Here is a 19,805-nt window from a genome sequence, read left to right on the forward strand (position 1 = left end):
CAGGTCTGCAGTGGTAAGAAATGAATGGTTAAGGCAGTAGTTCTCAATCTGAAGGTTGTAACCCCTTTGGTGTCGAAAAACCCTTCCACAAGGGTTGTGTATGACCATCAGAAAACACAGATAATTAGCCAGGCCCTGAAGGCGCATGCCTTTAATCCCAGCACTTGGCAGGCAGAAGCAGACAGATAGATCTCTGTGAGTTCGAGGCCAGCCTGATCTACATAGTTAGTTTCAGGACAGTTAGGGCTGTTACACAGAGAAACCCTGTCTGGGAAGGGGAGACTACAGATATTTGCATTACAATTCGTAACAGTAGCGAAATTACAGATACAAAGTAGCAATGAAAATAACTGTATGGGGGGGGGGGTCACCACAACGTGGGGAACTGTATTTAAGGGTCTGCAGGTAAGGAAGGCTGAGAACTATTGGCCTAAGGTCACCTACACAGACTTCCCCAAGCTCCACAGCCCCACCCTGAATCTATCAGCTTCTGTCTCAGCTCAGGCTTTCTCTGAGGTGGGAACAAGGTTTATTGGAAACCCAGGGGACCTTCCATTGTCTTGCTTCCTTCAGGCCCCAGAATTTCAAAGCCCAGGGGCCAGAGCCACATTGGGTCAGTGGAGAGTTCTTCCCAAGCCCACAAGTCCTACATGCCATGGTTCTGCCTCGAACTCTGGTAAGTACAGGAAAGGAGACGAGGGGAGATGCGGCGAGGAACTGGATCTGGGTAAGTGCGAGCCTCCACGCCATTTCAGAGCAGCTTCTGTTCCTGCTATCCCCGGCTCCTACCTCACCCCACCCGCCGCCTTCCTATCAGAATCCACTACCTTCAAAGTTAGAGCGTCCAGAATTCTAGGAATGCCTGTAGGGTGGGTCTCTAAGATGGAGTGGCCTGCGCTCTCAGAAGGTGGGCGGCAGGAAATTTAGGAGCAGCTGTTCAGAGAGGTACCCGACTCCGATCCTAGCAGAAGAGGCTCAGCTCAGCCCTGGGGCCCTCTTTTGCTTCTGAGACCCTATCTTCCCTCCCTATCTCATCTCTGGAAAGGAAACAGATTAGCCCTTGGCTCAGCATGAAAAGGATTCATGGCTTACAATTCCACCTCCCTATTCCCCTGGACCCTAGAACATTAATACAGTGTGGGGCTTTTTACTTGGAAACAGACCAGGGACTGCTCAGAGACACTAACAACCACCTCCATCCCACCCTGCCTTGGTTTCCTTCTGAAGAACCCTAACTGATGCCCTTTACAACCTGGGTCTGCCTTCTCCCTCTGAAGCCAAGGGATCAGCCATCCTGGATATGAACTTATACACTGAAGAACGGTTTATTTGTACAGGGTCTGACAGAGTGGACCCTATCCTGGAAATTCAGTAGGGTGGAGACATTCTGCCTCTGCTTTCCTGGGGAAGCACTGTGATAAAGCCCAGGCTGAGGCTTTATGCCGTGCTTGAGACTGAGTTAGACACGCGGCAAGTTGAGACTGTGAGTAGGGTGCCTCCTCCGGCCACCACCTTGGAGGTCTATACTCGGCCAGACCCTAGCTGTGGCTGTAGGGAGGCCTGTGTCTTTCAGGGCAGGCACCCGGGGTGGTAGGGACACTTCATGTCATAGAAAGAATCTGTGACAGAGCCTGGAGGCCCATACTCAGCTGTGTGGACTCAGTCGAGTGTCTCACTCTTTCGCTCCCTCTCTCTCCATCCCACCCTTTCTCCTTTTCTTCCTCAGTTTCCCAGTCTAGACTGCAGGAGACAAATCTTTCCTAAAGGACCCTTCCCACCAGCTGCAGACCCAAAGGTACCCTAAAGGCTCAGATCGGAGCCTTGCACAGACACCTAGTGCCATCTAATGGACAAAGGTGGAACTTCATGATGAATCAAAAGAACCAATCTGGATTTGTGCTGGAATCGCCTCAGTTGCCTGAGACACCACAATGCAAAGACACAGAAGAAGCTCCGGTGAGTTCTTCTGATGGAAAAAAAATCAAGGGAGGCTTCCTGGAGAAAGCCCTATCCAATCAAAGGATGACACAACTCCACAGTAGAGAGGACAGAAATAAGTGATGCATGTCAGCGCCATGGTTTTAACTGGTGGGCGCTTGGGATTCCTGGCTGGGTTGATTCATGTGTGCTCAGGTAGCAGGTGCCCCCAGATGGGTACATGCATGGTTGCACAGCCCAGCTGTTCCTGGTACAATTCTGAATCAGTAATGCCTGGATGAAATGGCTCCCTTTTTCTGTCCTCCATTCCCATGGCGTTTTCTAGAACGCCCTTCAGTGAATGCGTCCTGATCTTCATCTCTCCCAGAATGGCTCCCACCTCTGACAGCTGATGAGGACAGCCAAGGTGAGCAGGGTCATTCCTTCTCTCCTTCAAGCTCCTCCCTGAACCCCAGGCAAAGAGGCAGCTATGCAGTAGGCGAGGCCCCCCTCCTCTTTCCAGCATAGTCACTGCCCATCCCCCTCTCTCCACAGACCTCAGGCACTCTTCAAGTGCTCACCAAGAAGGCCACACCTTTCTGTGTGCACCTTAGAACATCCCTCCCAGCCGGGCGGTGGTGGTGTAGGCCTCTAATCCCAGCACTCGGGAGGCAGAGGCAGGCGGATCTCTGTGAGTTCGAGCAAGGTCAGCCTGGTTTACAAGAGCTAGTTCCAGGACAGGCTTCAAAACTACAGAGAAAGCCTGTCTTGAAAAACAAAACAAAAAACAAAAAACAAAAAAAAATGGAACCTGGGAGTCAGGGAAATTTCTTTTGGACCAGACTCCAGTATGTTTATTTTAAATATTCTCCAAAATGTTTCTTGTGGCAGACTTGCCCCCTAGCCCTGCAACAGCAGAGAGATAACTAACAGTCCAAGAATAAAAACACTGTGTCCTTGAGAACAGCCAGAAGGTCAATTGTTTCCAACTGATACTACTATTATTTAATCCTAGGATGTACAAATGTCTGCAGTGGTGTGGGGGTCAAGGTCATCACAAGGGAGCCCACAGAAACAACTAACCTGGGCTCATAGGTGCTCACAGACTCTGGACCGGCAGCTGGGGAGCCTGCATGGGACCGATGTGTGTGTCCTCTGCATGTGTGTGACAATTGTGTAGCTTGGTCTGTTTGTGTGACTCCTAGCAGTGGGATCAGGATCTGTCCCTAACACTTGGGCTGGCTTTTGGGAACCTATTCCTCATACTGGGTTGCTTCCCCCAACCTTAATACAAGGGGAGGAGCTAGTTCTACCGCCAAGTGATATGCTGTGCTTTGTTGACACCCATGGGAGGCCTGCCCTTTTCTGAACAGAAACAGAGAAGAAGTGGATTAAGGGAGGAGGGCAAAGGAAAGGCTGGGGGAGGAAATGGGAGGAGAGGAGGGAAGGAAAACTGCAATAAGGATGTAAAATAAATGAAAAAAATTAATTAATAAAAAGAAAAAAAACAAATGGGAAAAAATGTCTGCAGTGAGGATGAAGGCACCGGGAAAAAAGCTCAGCTGGGCCCCACTGGCTGCTTCAGCTTGTCCTGTGGCTTCTACCGCTATTGTGTGAACCAACTCAAAGTTATCTATCTGCGGCAACTTGTTCCTCTACTCACTGAGACGGTCTCCTCCACCACAACTCTCCGCATTAGGTACACCACACAGTCATCTAAACAGGCTGCCCCAGCTGATTTCCGCTGGATGATTATAACTTTCCCATTGGATGGCATTGCCTTCTGCACGCGCTCTCAGCCCCACTGACAGCATCTCTGCTGATGATTTGATGTTCTGCTAGCTACTGCTTCTCTCCGTCTGTGACTATTTTTTACTTTTGCTTGCTACATATTTAATAAACTCATTTATAAACTGTAGATCCTTCTCTGAGTACTACAGACCAGGAGGCCAGGCTTCGCCACCAACTGCGGCTCCTCCGCCTCTTGGGCATCCTTGCTGGGTCACTCTGGGTGTCTTCATAGGACCCCCAGTTCTCCAGTTTCCAATCCCAAGGGCAGGCCTGTGAGGACCCGTCTCCACTCCTCCCATGGCTCTGCAGGGACCGAGAACTCCTGGCAGCTCTCGCCTGGCCAGAGGCATGTCTAGAATTCCAAGACTCTCTCCGGAATGTGCAGCCTGTCTGGAGGATGCTTAGGCTGCGGCACAGGTGCAGAGGCAGCACAATAGCAGGGCTGAGCTAGGACAGCTGCTAACATTCTGGCTGGAGCCTGGCTGTCACAATCAGCTGTCTGTCCTGAAAGCATTGCTACCAACACCTCTACTTCCTTGCAAACCCCCTATTACCCCTCCCCAGTCACTATTCTGGCTGCAGCTCTGACCTAGGCACCCCCACTAAGCTGGTGATATCTCTAGATCTCAGGCCTTCATTTCCTGTCATGGAAAAAGACCAGATGGGTGACTGGAGGCCAGTCTCAGAGGGCCAAAGGAACTAGATGGTAGGTCCACTTGACCTAGTCTGTCAGAGTCCTTGGCTGGCTCCAAGGTGGCTAAGCCCTCTTGTAGATTTGCCAGATGACCTTGGCTCTCTGGGTCATTGGGTCCTCATCTGTAAAATGAATGATATATTGTGGAGTAAACACATGCTCGTCAGAGGCCAGGAATCAATATTCCTGGTGGGAAATATAAGGCAGCGGGAAGATCGTTAGAGCCACCAAGCCTGCTGGGTCTCATGTGATTTAGCTTCGTTCCAACCAGGATGGAGAGGCTGCTGTGCCAGGAAGCATCCAGTGCTCACTGAACTAACTGCTCCCTGAGAGGATATCTGTTGGCTGCCATACTGACTGACGCAGGCAGCTCACCCCCATCCCAGAGCCTGGCTAGAATGGGAAAGTGGGAATGGACGGCTTTTAGTGAAGATCAGAGCTTCTTAGAGCACAGATTCTGTGGCTGCCGCGGAGTCCAGTCACTGGGAAGGCACAGAGCGAGCTATCGCTGACCTGATGACCTCTGGCAGAGGGTGGCTTGAACAGTCAGAACCCGGGCTCTGCAGCTAGCCTTACACGGATGGGGTCATCAGGAAGAAGGGAACCCCTGAGAAAAGACTGTGGCCCCAGGAAAATCAGAGCAAGATACCAGCCTCTGGGGAGCAAGGATTTATTTGCAGCCCCTAGGACAGGAATGGGGAGAGAGTCTGGGGGTGAGGTCGGGGGACACGGTTAAATGACACAACCAGGTTCAGAGTCCAGAGAACCCAGTTGCACCCGTACCACAGGATCTGACTGGAGAGGGAAGACAGGCGTGGGCAACTCTGAATAAAGCCAGGGTCTACTCCACACCCTTCATGAATTCCAGGAACTCTGTGGAAAGAGGACCACGTGTGGGTCAGAGGCAAGGCCCGGGCAGAGGGTGAACAGCAGCAGATTGGTCCTCCCACCCACTCACCATCGTAGTCAATGCGGCCGTCATTGTTCTTGTCGCCGTCCTTCATGAGCTCTTCAATGTCGTCTTCCGTGATGGTCTCGCCCGTGGCCTGCAGCATCATCTTCAGTTCGTCCAAGTCAATGTAGCCATCAGCATTCCTACAGGGAGGGCAGGGGAACCTCAGGGCTCAGGAGAAGGTGGAGAAGGCGGGACCCTACCCTACAACCTCAGGAGGCAGGGCAGGGACACTAACTACACAGAATGGGAGATGGACTATATGGTATCTAGCATGGGATCTGAAACTCCTCCTTCCTTCCTTTCTTTCTTTTTTTCTTCTTCTTTCCTCCCCCTTTCCTCTTGTTTTGTTTCCTCAAGACAAGGTTTCTCTACACCTCTGTGTAGCCTTGACTGTCCAGGAACCTACTCAGTAGACCAGGCTGGCCTTGAACTCAGAGATCCACCTGCCTCTGAGTACCAGAATTAGAGGCGTCCGCCCGGTTTCCACCCTCTACTTGAGTCAGGGACAGAAGCCAAGCACGTTCTCACTTGTCAAACATGCGGAAGAGATCCGACAACTCCTCCTCAGACTTCCCTTTGCTGTCATCCTTCATGCACCGAACCATCATGACAAGGAACTCATCGAAGTCCACTGTGCCGCTGCCTGTGGGTAGACAGCAGGGCCGGAGAGAGGACACGGTTAGCACCGGGCAGTGCCCTCCCACGCCAACACGATAGGGCTAGAGTGTTCATTTGTCCTCTCTTCTTATTTGAGGCAGAAGCTTGCTCTATAGTCCAAGCTGGCCTGGAGCTCCCTATGTGACCCAGTCAGACTGACTTCAAACTCTCACAACCGTACTGCCTCCGCCTTCTTGGGATTACAGGCATGAGCTACTTGCCGAGTTCCTGGGTGAAATGTTTAAGATTTGGAGGCCTGTGTGTGAAGACTGGAGTGGGTGAAGGGGCTCACCATCCTCGTCCACTTCATCGATCATCTCCTGCAGCTCCTCAGGTGTGGGGTTCTGGCCCAGCATCCTCATCACCTTGCCCAGCTCCTTGGTGCTGATGCAGCCATCCTCCGCACCCAGGACAAAGATATCAAAGGCGGCCTTGAACTCTGTGTCCAACGGCAGGGTGAAGAAATAGGATCAGCAGCCAGGACACTAGAAATCCAGTCCCAGGGCCACCAGCAAACTGCCCACTTCCCTCCAAGAGTCCTTTGAAGTCACAGCAGAGAACCCTCAGACTATGGCCTCTAATCCGGGGTTTTCTCCTGGAAAGGCATCCCCACAGTCCCTCCACCTACCCCACTGTCTTCTCAGTGGGAGACACTTACCATTCTTCTGTTCTTCTGTCAACTGCTCTACCTAGAGAGGAAAAGGGAACTCAGGACCCAGACTCAGGCCTCAGGAGAGACTGCTGGAGAGACTGACCCATTCCAGGTGGGAAGGAGGCTCACACTCCCAGGTTACAGAGGAAGTCCTCGGTCCTCCTTTACTGGGCCCCAAACCCAAAGGTGACCCAGCTGATCTTCCAGAGGCTAGGCTAGAGGCCAAAGTGACTGGCAGGCACCGCTTCCAGGAGCAAGGTGTCCTGAGTAACAATGCTCATTGACCATTCCATGTCCTTTAGGTCACCCTAATGAAACCTAAGCTGCATGGCCTTAGTTAGAGACAGCTGTCCCTCAGGTTGAGACAATAAAACTGATGTGAGGGTGAGTGAAGCCACCCACGGTAACCTGACCAGGGTGGCTGGCCACTGGGCTATTTTTAGAGGACAAAGTTAAACCTGGTGATTGTTCTGGGGACTTTGGTATGCAGGGGGTGGGGGGTGGGGCAGTGTTATCTGCCCCCCTGGCCTACTGGTGCTGCCTCAGGAGCCAAAATTAGTCCCCAGCCCCGCCAGGCCTTGTATGGGCACTGGGTGGAGGGATACCCCCCCACTCCAGCTCCACGAACTCCTACAAGTTAGGCAAGGATACCGTAGGAACCAGCTGCAGCCCTTCCCAGCTCCCAAGAAGGGCCATATTCTGGGGGCTGGGGGCTGGGGGAGAATTCCCTGCGAACAGCTGTTTGCTAGAATTTTCTTGTCCTAGCAAACAAGGTAGAGGTTATATCAAAAGCCCCTCAGAGTCCCGAGGAGAGTGCAGAGTCTTGGGGTGACATCCTCTAGCCCTGACTCTTACCACCCTCCACGTCTACCTAAAGCCCTGAGCCTGCCAGACCTTACAATAAGAACAAGGCTTCAGCTTTCATTTCCTCTCCTACCTCTCCCCAGGCCTGGATCTTCTAAGTACCTTCTCCATCCCAGAATTCACACTCTGCAGCCCTCCTCATAGTTGCCTCCCACCTCCTAAAGCTTCTGCAGTCAGCTAAGGGGCTAGAGCAGGGTGGCAGAACTGAGACAATGAGGAAGGAACAGAGATGGGAAGACCTTGAGGAAAAGAACAAAAGACCTAGAGAACAGAAACACAAATACAGAGGTGGAGCCAAGACGGTGACAGACTAGATATTTAGAAACAGAGGGGTGACACAGGATGCTAGAAGTTGAAACCACACCCTCTAGCCACCCTGACAGCCCTCTCCAGACTCGGAGACTCCTTCCTTTTCTGCACCATCCAAATGTCAGCCCCACTATTCCTTTGAGGGGCGCCCATCTCCCATTCTGAGCTGAGTGAACCCCCAATAGGTCTACCCACCCCAACCCTTTTAAGACTTATCTCGCACGCACCGCAGCTTTGTAGATGTCATCCATGCTGGAGGCAGTTCACAGGACAGGCTACTGGGGTTGCCAGCCTGCCAGCCCTCAGCCTGGGCTTAAATAGCCCTGCCTCCCTCCACCTCCTGCTGCATTCCCAGCCCAGCCCACCACTGCCTGTAATATCCTCCACCCCCTCCCCTGGTCCCTGTAATCTCAGGCTGGCCAGAGTCCCTGCATCCTCTGCCTGGGCCAGAAACTGTGAAGGACCGCCAGGACCAGGTCTCTTGCCATCTGTTCCACAGTAAATTCTCAAAAAAAAAAAAAAAAAACAAAAACAAGAAACAAAAAACAACAACAACCCTAACTTATTTTGTTTATTTATGTGTGCACATGGAGGTCAGAGGATTATCTTGCAGGAGGCATCCATTTCCCTCTCCTACCTAGATACCCAGAACTGAACTCAAGTCTCAGGCTTGACAGTAAGCACCTAAAATGTGTGTGTGTGTGTGTGTGTGTGTGTATGTATACATGCCAGCTCAATAGCCCCCCAAAAAGTTTCTTGGATGAATGAAAACATGGAGTCCAGGCCCAGATAGGAAATTAGAAGTAGTGGACTTCAGGACAGTCAGGTTCTTAAAAACAGTTCAGTCTTGTACGTAACCAGAGAGGTGAGTGGTAACAGCCTCATTTTCCAGATAAGGAAACAAGAAGCTTTCAAAAGGACAGTGACTGTCCTCAGATCAGGCTGACTAGAAAACCCCACCTTCTCTACAGCTCTCGGGAGTGGGTGACATGCAGTGTAAGCCTTGCCTAGAAAATCCTATGTGAGGTTCAGAGCTTAACATGAGCCTGGTAGGGGAGAGTCAGCCAGATCTGCTATGCCCCACCTTCTGTTCAATATTCACTTTGGACTTCAGGCTGCTGTGCTCTGTGATTCAACAAGTATTACTAAAGAACCCTATCGATATCAGGATTCTCTTTCCTCTTCCTCTAGTTGGGTCACCTGTTCTCCAGCCCAGTCGTCCCCATGGCTAATGAGGTTTTCTCATTCAACCACTGAAGCTTTGTGTTCAGGCCCAGTCTGTGTCCCCCTCAATTTGAGCTCTTGCAGGATGTTGTCTGAGGAACCAGATGGGCAGCACAGATCCCCCCCCCCCCCAACACCTGCACCTCTGCTTCATATACATTCCCTCTGAACACACCAGTTTGCAGCCTAGCACACAACGGGGATGTGCTGAGCAATGCAGAATCACCACATTCAATTCTCCATCACTACATGAAGCAACAGACCCCTAGTATCAGAGAGTCACTCTGGTCCTTGCTCCAGCTCTAAGTCCAGTTCTTATTGCCTTCATCTTGCTCTTGCTACACAGGGAATGAGCCTAAAACAGCCAGGCGAGACCTTATTAATGTTCCCTCTGGAAACGTAAGCCAGGCGAAGCAGACTGACTTCAGAGGGTTCAAATGGTCCCTGGCCTCCGTTGCTGAGGGCGCAAAGGATAATAATCACAACTGCCAGAGACGAAGCTACACAGGTATACAAAAAGCCGCTGGACAAGCCCGCGGGAGCTACGCATGCGTGCCATTGGCCGGCCCGTCAATCACGGGCGAGGGGCGGGGCTCGGGCGCGAGGAGGCAGTGGAGCCAAGATGGCGGCGCGGGTGCGGGCGGGGGGCGGCGGGGGCCGGGGGCCGGCGGGACGCTGATCCCGCCCCCTGCTGCTGCCAGTCTGCGCCGGGCGTCGGCAGCGGCGGAGCCCGCAACATGGCGGCGGCGGCGCTCAGCTTCGGCCCCGAGCGGGAGGCCGAGCCGGCCAAGGAGGCGCGCGTCGTGGGTTCCGAGCTCGTGGACACGTATACGGTGTGCTGGGGGACGCGGGCACCTAAAGCGTGCATAGCACCTAGAATCCGGAGTCCAAGTCGGGGGCTCGAGGAGGGGTCAGGGTCGCACGTCCGTGAGAGGGTGGAAGGGCCTGCGGTAGCCACGAGGGAGCCCTAGAAATGGGGTGTTGAGGGGAAGGGGCTGGGTCGCATAGGTCCCGGAGGAGGTTCTAGGGCGGGGCGCGTGGAGGGAGTTGGGGGGGAAGGAGCTGTGCTGGAGGAATCCGAGGGTAGAGGAGGACCTGGGGAGGAAGGGTTGTGCAGATGAGATGGAGTCCCTCTAGATCCTCCAGGAATGGAGGGATGCCAGCCTCAGAGATCTTGATTAGGGAGTCTGGGAGGAAAGGGACTCGAGAGGGGTGGTCTCTGATAGATGGAACCGGAGGAAAGGGCCAGGGATCTTCAGGCGGTGAAGGAGGAGAGGGGGCGGATCTTGATCTCCACCCCCACCCCCACCCAAGCCTGTCGCAGTCCAGATCAGCCCTGCGAAGTGAGGGAGGGGTATGGGAATATGGGCCCTGGGAGTCTTGGGGGGGAAAGAATTGGACCCTAGTGGTTGGGTAAGAAGAACTTACCTCAGGGCTGAAGTACAGAACCTACAAACTATAGGGGACTTCATGGCTTAGGGAAGAGAGAAAGTGAGCTTCTTTTACATATCCTTGTAGGCTACAAGGGAGGCCCGACAAAAAAAGGAAAGTAGTTTTGGTGATGGTGTTAGAAGCCCTTTTGGTCTGGATAGGTTTGGACGCCAGGCTACCAGGTGAAAACTTGTTCTGTGGTGGGGGCTCATAAAGCATCTCCCCGTCTCCTTGTCCTTTGTTCCCAGGAGGGTGGACAGTGGTAAGGGCCTTGGTCCTGTCTATACCTCACCCCATTGGCTCCCATGCTAATACCGCATCCTGAGGGCTATTCCTCTAGCTTTTCTTTCCCCAGCAAGGAAGAGGGGAAATTCTGGTGGAAAGTCTCGGTGGAATTCTGGCTGGTGGCTCCTTCTAGAGCAACAGGCTGGTGCTGGAGAAATGGCTGCCTCTGGGGGTCAGAGGAATCAGCCTAGTTGTTGACTGATCCCATTCCCCATTCCCTGCTACGCAGGCGGAGGTGGGGAGCTAGGACCATGGAGCTTGCTCATCTAGTTAAGGATGAGGTCACTCAGCTATGACTAGCTGCAATCAGTAGAGGTTCATCCCTCCCCAAAAGATCTTCCTGTTCGGGGCTTTGTCCTTCCTCTAAGTGACAGGGAGCAAGGTGGGGATCATCATTTGTCCCTGGGTGTGCTGCGTTGGATGTTATTAACATACCTGTCTTTTGTGTGGCGTTAGGCCTGCATAATCATTTCATACTTATTGCTTTACTTGATTCTTAAGCCTACCAGGTTTTAAAATGGAGGAATTGAGGCCCAGAGAGAATTTAGGCTCCTAGTCACTTACATAAGCTGCACATAAGCCACACCCAGGAAATAGGATAGCCAGATTTTTGAACCCAGGTTTTCTTAACCACCAAAACCATATTGCCTTCTGATTGGACCAGTGCTGCCCCCTGGGAGCGTGGTGGTGCCTCCAACTCCTGGTTCAGCAGCCGAATTCAAAACTACAGCCAGAGGGAAATGTTGGCTGAAGGCCTGCTTCTGGGATGGAGTCAGGGTGCCTGGAAAGGTGCATAGCAGAGACACTGGTCCTGCCAAACCCAGCTCTGCCCTGTGTCCCTTACAGGGGACAGCCTGCCTACAACTCAGGTTGAGGCACGATGTAAAAATCTCAGTAGGTGTTTGAACGAGTCCCATTTCCATTCCTTTCTGATAATCGAAGCACAGCTTGATTCCAAACCTCACAGGGCTGTCGGGGAGGCTAGAAAGTCTGGGCCACCACTGCTCAGTAGGGGTCAGGTGCACACTGGATGTACAAGGAGCCTGACTCTGGGTTTTTGGGGAGTGGGGTCTGAATACTTTGCAGCTATTGTGGGGGCAGGCTTCCCTAGTCACAAGGAATCATTTTTTCCCTTTAGGTTTATATCATACAGGTTACTGATGGCAACCACGAGTGGACAATCAAACACCGTTATAGTGACTTCCATGACCTTCACGAAAAGGTAATCTTAAGAGCTGGGAACCTATATCTCAGGGCTTAGGGTCTTGAGGATCAAGTCTCCATTGTGCTACACATTAGTTTTAGGGTAAAACTGTCTCCACATCTATTGTTTGCTAATTTTTAAAAATTTTATTTATAATTGGTCATAGTGGTGCATGCCTTTAATTCCAGCACTTGAGAGACAGAGGCAGGAGGATCTCTGTGAGTTTGAGGACAGTCAGGGCTGTTTCACAGAGAAACCTTGTCTTAAAAAATAATAAAAAATTAAATATATATATAATTTATGTATTTATTTTAGATGGGAAGGGGTGCACACATGCCACAGCACATGTGTAGAGATCAGAGGACAGCCTGTGAGCAGTCATTCTCCTTCCACCACATCGGCCCCAAGGCTTGAACTCAGCTTATCAGATTCAACAGCAGGCGCATTCGCCAGAGGAGCCCTCTCATGGGCTGTATAGCAGACCAGTTCCTTAATACATCTGACAAAAGAACTGGTTGGGCCTAGGAGTCCAACCCTAGCATGAGACTCTCTAGATTAGTATGTTTCAATTTTGATTTTAAAATTGCTGTATTCCTGAGGAGAACACAGGCTTGAACTTGTTTCACAAAGTATATTTTTTACTCTTTGATAACGGATTGAGATTATATTTTTCCTTTGCTCTTAGACAGAGCTGCATTTCTGAGGGATTTTTTACAATGAGACTGAAATACAACACAGACTCCTTTGGTTTTCAACTTCAGGGGGCCATAAGCACTACTTTTCCCAATGTTCCCAAAGACCAAAGATGGACTTTCTCACTTGGAATTGTGTTAGTATTTCCAGTACCACTTGGATTGGAAGAGGCCACATTCCAGATGCCCTAGCTGGAGCACTCACCCTGGCACTACTGCCAAGAGTGATTGTAGAAGATATGATCCTTGCCAGCCTGAGGCTTACATCCATACAGAGCTACTTGGTCTGTGGTTGATGTGCTTGTGTTTTCTTGCAGCTTGTTGCAGAGAGGAAAATTGACAGAACTCTCCTTCCACCCAAAAAGATAATTGGAAAGAACTCACGAAGCTTGGTAGAGAAGCGGGAGAAGGACCTGGAGGTGTACCTCCAGACCCTCCTGGCCACCTTCCCCGATGTGGCTCCCAGAGTTCTGGCCCACTTCTTACATTTTCACTTCTATGTAAGTTCCCTTTGGGTTCTCAACTTTGAGGAGAAACAGACTAGACCCTGACTCTGAGGTTAGAACATAGAAAAGCAGAGTCAGGTAGAGCAGGTCATGTTTGTGGGTGGGTTTGTATAAATCAGACTGGCCACTTATTTTCTTCTACTACAAGGCATCTTGTTTTGCAAAAACATCTCTTGATTTTTAAGGTAGATTTCCCTCCTAATGTGTGAGGATGGACACGAAAGAAGTGAAACCTGGTCTAGACACACTGTTGGAGTGTGGGCTGAGGCTCAGCACCAGTGAGGGACTTAGTCATTCTTCTTGGATTTTAAGGTTATTTTATCTTCAGTGTTGTACATTTGTGTGGGGTGTGTACATGTCAGTGTAAGCACCGTGTAAACCAGAGGATGTTGGGTCCCTTGGAGCTCAAGTTACAGGAGGTTGTGAGTCACCCAGGGAAGTGAATCTGGGTCCTCTGTACGTGCAGTTTGCTCTTTTAACTGCTGAGCCATCCCTCCAGCCTGAAATTAGTCATTTTTAATTAGTGAATTGCCATCATAGGGCCCAGGGTAGATGGCTCCACTGCCGGCTTCATAGAGCAGCTCTCCTCTCCCTCTGCATAGATAATGAAATGCTACTGCTGACAGAATAAATCCTGCCAAGCAGAGGGTTCATCAGTTTGTGGCTGCCCAGAGCTATATAGCGAGACTGTGTCTCAAGAACAATAAAAAGTAAAAAATAATTAAGTTGTCAGACCCTAAGAAGGGTGATCTAGCAGTGTGAAGCCAAACTATCAAAAACCAGGGGCACCAGGAGCGGTTCTGAGGATTTACTCTAAGGAAAGCTAAGGCAACTGTAAAAGGATATGTGAGCAAAGGTAGTTATTGCAAGATTCGGAGCAAGATACGGAAGACAACACAAAGAATGGTGAGAAGAAGTTTCTTTAAAAAAAAAAATCAAGGGCTGGAAAGATGGCTCAGAGGTTAAGAGCACTGGCTGCTCTTCCAGGGGTCCTCAGTTCAATTCCCAGCAACCACATGGTGACTTACAACCATCTATGATGAGATCTGGTACCCTCTTCTGGTGTTCAGGTACATGCAGACAGAATGCTGTATACATAATAAATACTATTGTTCTTTAAAAATAATATGATGTTGGGAATGCCCTGAGCGGCCTACAAGCCAGGCAGAAGCTGCTGCCAGAGCAGTACAGGTTTCCGGCGGCAGCAGAGCTGGTCCCGTCATGCAACAGGGGAGAGTGAGGCAGGCAGGTGTGGTGGATAATAGTAAACAGACATAAGACTAGACATAAAGGTAAACATTTATTACTTAAAGAAAGGGAAACATAAAGACATGGAGACAAACATAGAGAGAGACAGAAAACTCGTGTGCACACGGCAAGAGACGGACAGAAAAAGAGGAAAGCCAAGATGGCGACGAGGTCAGAAGTGGCTGGAAGTGGGCGTGGTTAGCCCTTAAAGGGACCAGAGAGAGCATAAGGAATAACAAATACATCTTTAAAAAAAAAAAAAATCAAGCCACACCAGGTATGATGGCATACACACCTGCAGTTCAGCACTTTCCAGACTGTAGGTCAAAGCCGGCTGTATTGAAAATTCTCCAACACAGGCCTTTATCCCAGCAGCTAGAAGCAGGCAAATCTCTTGAGTTTGAAATTACCAGGGCTACATGATGAAACTCCTGTCCCCAAACAGACAAAACCAAAAAAGTGGTCAGCATTGCAACTGGACCTTATATTGCTGGTGTAGCTGTGGACCTTCTGTAATGGAAAATGCGTGTATGAGAGGAACAAGTCCTTGCTATTCAGGCTCACGCCTTTAATCCCAGCACTTAAGAGGCAGCAGCAGGTGGATCTTTGTGAGTTCAAGGCCAGCCTGGTCTACACAGCAAGCTTCAAGCCAGCCAAGGCTACCTAGTAAGAGTCTGTCTCAACATCCCTCCTCACCAAAAAAAAAAAAAAAAAAAACCCACATACATACACACAAACAACGCAGTATATAGATTAGGGTTCTAGTTTTATAAGCGAAAGGATCACATTGATGTAGTTGTCTGTGAAGAACTGAGAGGTTTTTTGAGAACATATATCTACTATTTAATTATTTTTCCCTTAAATGATGAAGATGGCCTTAGCTTATAGGAAGTACCTTCTTTAAAATAAATCTTTCTTCTGAAATAACAGAGTAAGACTCCTGAATCTTTTTTGGAATACTAAATAGAGCCTGGAAATTTGGAATTTGGTGATGTCACAAGCTGGAAAGGACCAGTTAGAAGGTGTCTGTATACCATCTCCTGTTGTGAATGTCTTTTTACATTTACTTGAGTAAGAAAAATTCTCATTTCCTATATGAGTCTGTCAGATAAACTTCACAAAACTTCCATTTTCCGCTGAAGAATGAAGACCGATAAACATCTCTTTGAAAGTATAATTTATTGCTTAAGACTGTCTTTGGGGAGGTTTTCCTAGCTACTGCAGGTTTGCCCAACTCTGAGCTAGAAAAGGCCTAGAATACTCTTTTTAGTTAGACTTACCTGCCGTAGTTCTGGGGCAAGCCTAACTCTGTGGTTCTGGTTTGAAGCATGGCCTCAGAACTGTTCGGACATATTTGGCATCATTGACATCAAATATATGCATAGGTTAAATAAATGTAAGAATTTTAAAAGTAATTAACTTGTCTTTAGATTAAGATGGGTTTCTCAGCCAAGGTGAAGGGGACTACTTAGCAGCATCCCTGGCCTCTATCCAGTCCAACTAGCACTGCCCTTCCCAGTTCCATCCACTCCAGTTCTGTTCTCTAGGAGACAATGCCCATCTTCTCATGGTGGGGAGGGGGTAAAACAACCCAACTGAGACCCACTGGGCTAGGTCTTCCTTTCAGTTTAACTTTGAACCAACACAGTCTTAAGAGCAGTGTCATTTTTTTCTGCAGGCAGTAGCTCTCCAGGGAATCTTTGACTTAGCCAGTATCTACCTGGGGATTGTTGCAAATACATCTGTCCTGTGTGCTGACATTGGATGAAGTGGGGGTACCCAGGGAACTCTACTTGGCTATGGTGTGGACTACTTACATTTTATTTTGTTGAGTTAAGGCAGGCTTTCACTAAATAGAGTTGGCATAAGATTTTCCTGCAGCCCAGGGTGACCTTGAACTTGCAGTTATACTCCGGCCTGCTCTTCCTCCTGAGTACTGCAGTTACAGCAGATACTGACATATCTGGTTTTGTTGTGGTTGTTGCTGTTCTTTTCTGTTTGTTTGGGGAGAGATACTTTTAGATTGAGATCTAACTCACTCACTATAAAGTTCACTGTAAGTATATCATTCAGTAGTTTTTAACCGATGCACAAAGTTGTGAAGTGGGCACGTCATCACCCACAACCCAGCCCTGTGTTTAGGGCAGTCACTGCCTGTTCCTTCCTTTCCCCAGTCCTTGGCGCTCAAGGCCTTGCTTTCTGCCTCTTTGAGTTTGCTTGTTCTCAATGTTTTGCATAAGTGGTTCATATAACATAAAGCAATTTCATTTATTTTTAGGATCCATTCATGTAGCATTAATCTTTTAGTCCTTTTATGACTAACATATTCTTTGGATATACATTCACAAATCCCTTTCTAATCTGATTTTGAATTCCATGGTCTGAAAATGTTAAATGGAAAACTCCAGAAGTAAACAGTTCATGAGTTTTAGATGTACAATTCTGAGTAGTGTGGAGAGCTCTTTCACAGGATCAGCTTTCTCTGGCAAATCACACTGTACATACATCACTTAGTAGGCCACCATCTCAGCTGTCAGATCAAGCGTTACAGTACTAGGTCCAGGTAAATCTGATTTTATGTGGTAATGGCCCAAAGCACCTGAGTCATGATGCTGGCAATTCAGATATGCCAAAATATAGCCATGAAGTGCTTCCTCTAAGTGGAAAGGTAAAAGTAGAGGATATGTTGAAAGACCACATTACATAATTTTTATTACAACTTTTTTTTTTTTTTTTTTTGGTTTTTTGAGACAGGGTTTCTCTGTAGCTTTGGAGCCTGTCCTGGAACTCACTCTGTAGGCCAGGCTGGCCTCGAACTCAATAACATATTATTTTAATAATTTTAGAGTAGTAATGTTTGGCTCTGTCTTAGATTAGACTTTATCATGAGTATGCATCTGTAGAAAAGAGTGGTATGTGAACTGTACAGTTTAGGGCATTCGTGGGTTTTAGAGCGTGCCCTCCATGACTAAGGAGGGACTGCCATACCATCTTGTGTTTATCCTTCATCATCCCCGTATCTGAGACAATGAACACATTGTAAGGGCCCCAATAGACAGCTAAAGCCAAGCCCCATGCTGAGCCTCACCTGTTTCTTTCCTATATGTGCATGTGCAAATCCATTGTTATTTTTAGTCTGAGTACTTACCATGTGTTCCAACCATAACCTTTTCAGTTGAAGTATCACAGCAAATCTAGCAGGACTTTCTTCTTTACAATTTACTGGATAGAAGAATCATTTTTACTGTGATCTTAGCTAATTTATTTTCCTATTAAATAAGAAACTTTTTATCTTTTCTCTTCGGGAACCACTTCAAGACTTGTCTTGGGCATATCGGAATCTCTGCGTCTCTACTCCCTCATGTTCGGACTGTTCTGTCTCAATACTGTAGTAGCCAAGATGGCTGTTAATGACTAGCAGTCTACTAAATGCTGAGTGTATTCTGTAGATATGCTGAACAGAGGAACAACTCGTGCTCCAGGTGGGACAGAGTGGGGCGGCTGGAGAGTCCGTGGTACTCAGAATGGTATGCAGTTTAAACTTAGGAATCATTTACTTCTGGTATTTTCCATTTAACAACTTTGGACTGTAGTTGGTCATGAATACCACAGAAAATGAAATTGGGTAAAGGGAACTGGGGGAGACTGCTGCAGAGGTTTTATGTACATTTGTGGTATACCCAGAAGAGGAAGGTGAATCATATAATAACTTGACTTTTTAAGGAACCACCAGATTCTTTTCCATTCTTAGTCACAATGCATATGTTCCATTTCCCCACATCCTAACCTGCCTTTGCACCTGTCTTTGTTTTATCTAGATGTCATAGTAGGTGTGAAGTAGTTCCATTGTGGTTTTGGCTTGCAGTTGCACCATGATTAATGATGCTGAGATTTTTTTTTTATATACCTATCGGGCATTTATATCTTTGGAGAAATGGATTTAGATCCCTTGTCTGTGTAACATTAGGTCTTTCTTTTTTTATAAATTTTTGTTGTTGTTTGTTTTGTCTTTTTGAGACAGGGTTTCTTTGTATAGCTTTGGAGCGTCTCCTAGAACTCACTTTGTAGACCAGATTGGCCTCGAACGTGGTCCCTTTCTTTCTTTTTCTTCTTTTTTTAAGTTTTAATTTCTTTTTGTTGAGTTGTAAGAGTTCTTTATATATTCTAGATGCTAAACCCTTGTCAGAACTGTGATTTGCAGATAACTTACGTTCTACAAAGGTTTTTTATTTTGTTTTTAACTCTTTAGTATATTCCACAAAGGTCATTTATTGTTTTGTTTTGTTTTTTTGGTTTTTCAAAACAGGATTTCTCTGTAACCCTGACTGTCCTGAAACTCACTTTGTAGACCAGGCTGGCCTCGAACTCACAGAGATTCCCTGACTCTGTCTCCTGAGTGCTGGGATTAAAGGCGTGCACCACCACCATCCGACTTGTTTTGTTTTTAACCCTTTACTTTTTACTTTCTTTTTTTCCTTCCTCCTTTCCTTCCTTTCTCTTTCGTGTCTGTACTACACATTAAACTCCGGGCCTTTTATGTACTAAACATGGACTACCGTTGATCTGTACCCACAGCTTTTCAGTTTGTTTTGTTGTTTCTGTTGTTTCTTAGGACATGGTCTCTGTGTAGTTCTGGCTGGCTTAGAACCATAGAGAGCAAGCTGGCCTCAAACTCACCATCGTCCTGCCTCAGCCTCCTGAGTACTGTGATTATGGGCATGTACCACCACACCTGGCTTCCTTTACTTGATAATATTCTTTAAAAAATATTTATTTATTTTTATTTTATGTTCATGGATGTTTTGCCTACGTATATTTCTGTGACCATGTGTGTACAGTGCCTATGCAGGCCAGAAGACGGGTCAGATCCCCTGGCACTGGAGTTATGAACAGATGTTAGCTATGTGGGTGCTGGGAATTGAACCCTTGTCCTCTGTAAGAGCAGCAAGTTTTCTTAACCATTGAGCCCTTGATAATATTCTTTGAAATATACATGTTTTATATTTTGACAAAGTTTATTTTTTGTATATTTTGGTCACTTGTATTTTTCATGCCATACCTGAGAACCCATTGACTATTGGTATCACAAAAAAATTTATTTTCTCTTATACGTTTTGTTTTTACATTTAGGACTTTGATCCATTTCAAGTTCATCTTTGTATATGGTAAAAAGTATAAAGTCCAGTTTGATTCTTTCATTATTTGGATTTTAATGACAAGGGAAAAAGCATCCCCCCCCCCCAACCCCAGCCAACCCAGAACTGGGGAATTCCAGGGGTGAGGCAGCCTTTGTTTCCTCCTCCACTGGATAGCTGTGCTCCTCGCTTCCTGGACTCACAGTGATAGACCCCATCCCAAAATGTTTAGAGAAGTTCC

The 19,805-nt window shown here is 48.0% G+C and overlaps 2 protein-coding genes across 2 annotated transcripts in view; one reads left to right on the top strand and one right to left on the bottom strand.

Annotated features, from left to right (window-relative positions):
* Window positions 1-5,056: 5,056 nt before the first annotated feature.
* Window positions 5,057-8,193, bottom strand: Tnnc1 (troponin C1, slow skeletal and cardiac type). The gene is made up of 6 exons (XM_048421526.2): window positions 8,067-8,193; window positions 6,673-6,703; window positions 6,307-6,453; window positions 5,886-6,000; window positions 5,361-5,497; window positions 5,057-5,275 (listed from the first exon to the last, which is right to left on the bottom strand). The coding sequence occupies exons 1-6, from the start codon at window positions 8,088-8,090 to the stop codon at window positions 5,244-5,246; spliced, it is 486 nt and encodes a 161-aa protein (XP_048277483.1). The 5' UTR covers window positions 8,091-8,193; the 3' UTR covers window positions 5,057-5,243.
* A 1,547-nt stretch (window positions 8,194-9,740) lies between these two features.
* Window positions 9,741-19,805, top strand: part of Nisch (nischarin) — a 35,400-nt gene continuing 25,335 nt past the window's right edge. The window contains exons 1-3 of the mRNA XM_085687733.2: window positions 9,741-9,896; window positions 11,918-12,001; window positions 12,993-13,175. Coding sequence (XP_085543859.1) covers window positions 9,801-9,896; window positions 11,918-12,001; window positions 12,993-13,175 — 363 coding nt within the window. The 5' untranslated portion in view covers window positions 9,741-9,800. The remainder of the gene's footprint in view (window positions 9,897-11,917; window positions 12,002-12,992; window positions 13,176-19,805) is intronic.

The sequence above is a fragment of the Myodes glareolus genome, chromosome 5 (assembly GCF_982192425.1).
Source record: "Myodes glareolus chromosome 5, mMyoGla1.1, whole genome shotgun sequence".
Lineage (NCBI taxonomy): Eukaryota > Metazoa > Chordata > Mammalia > Rodentia > Cricetidae > Myodes > Myodes glareolus.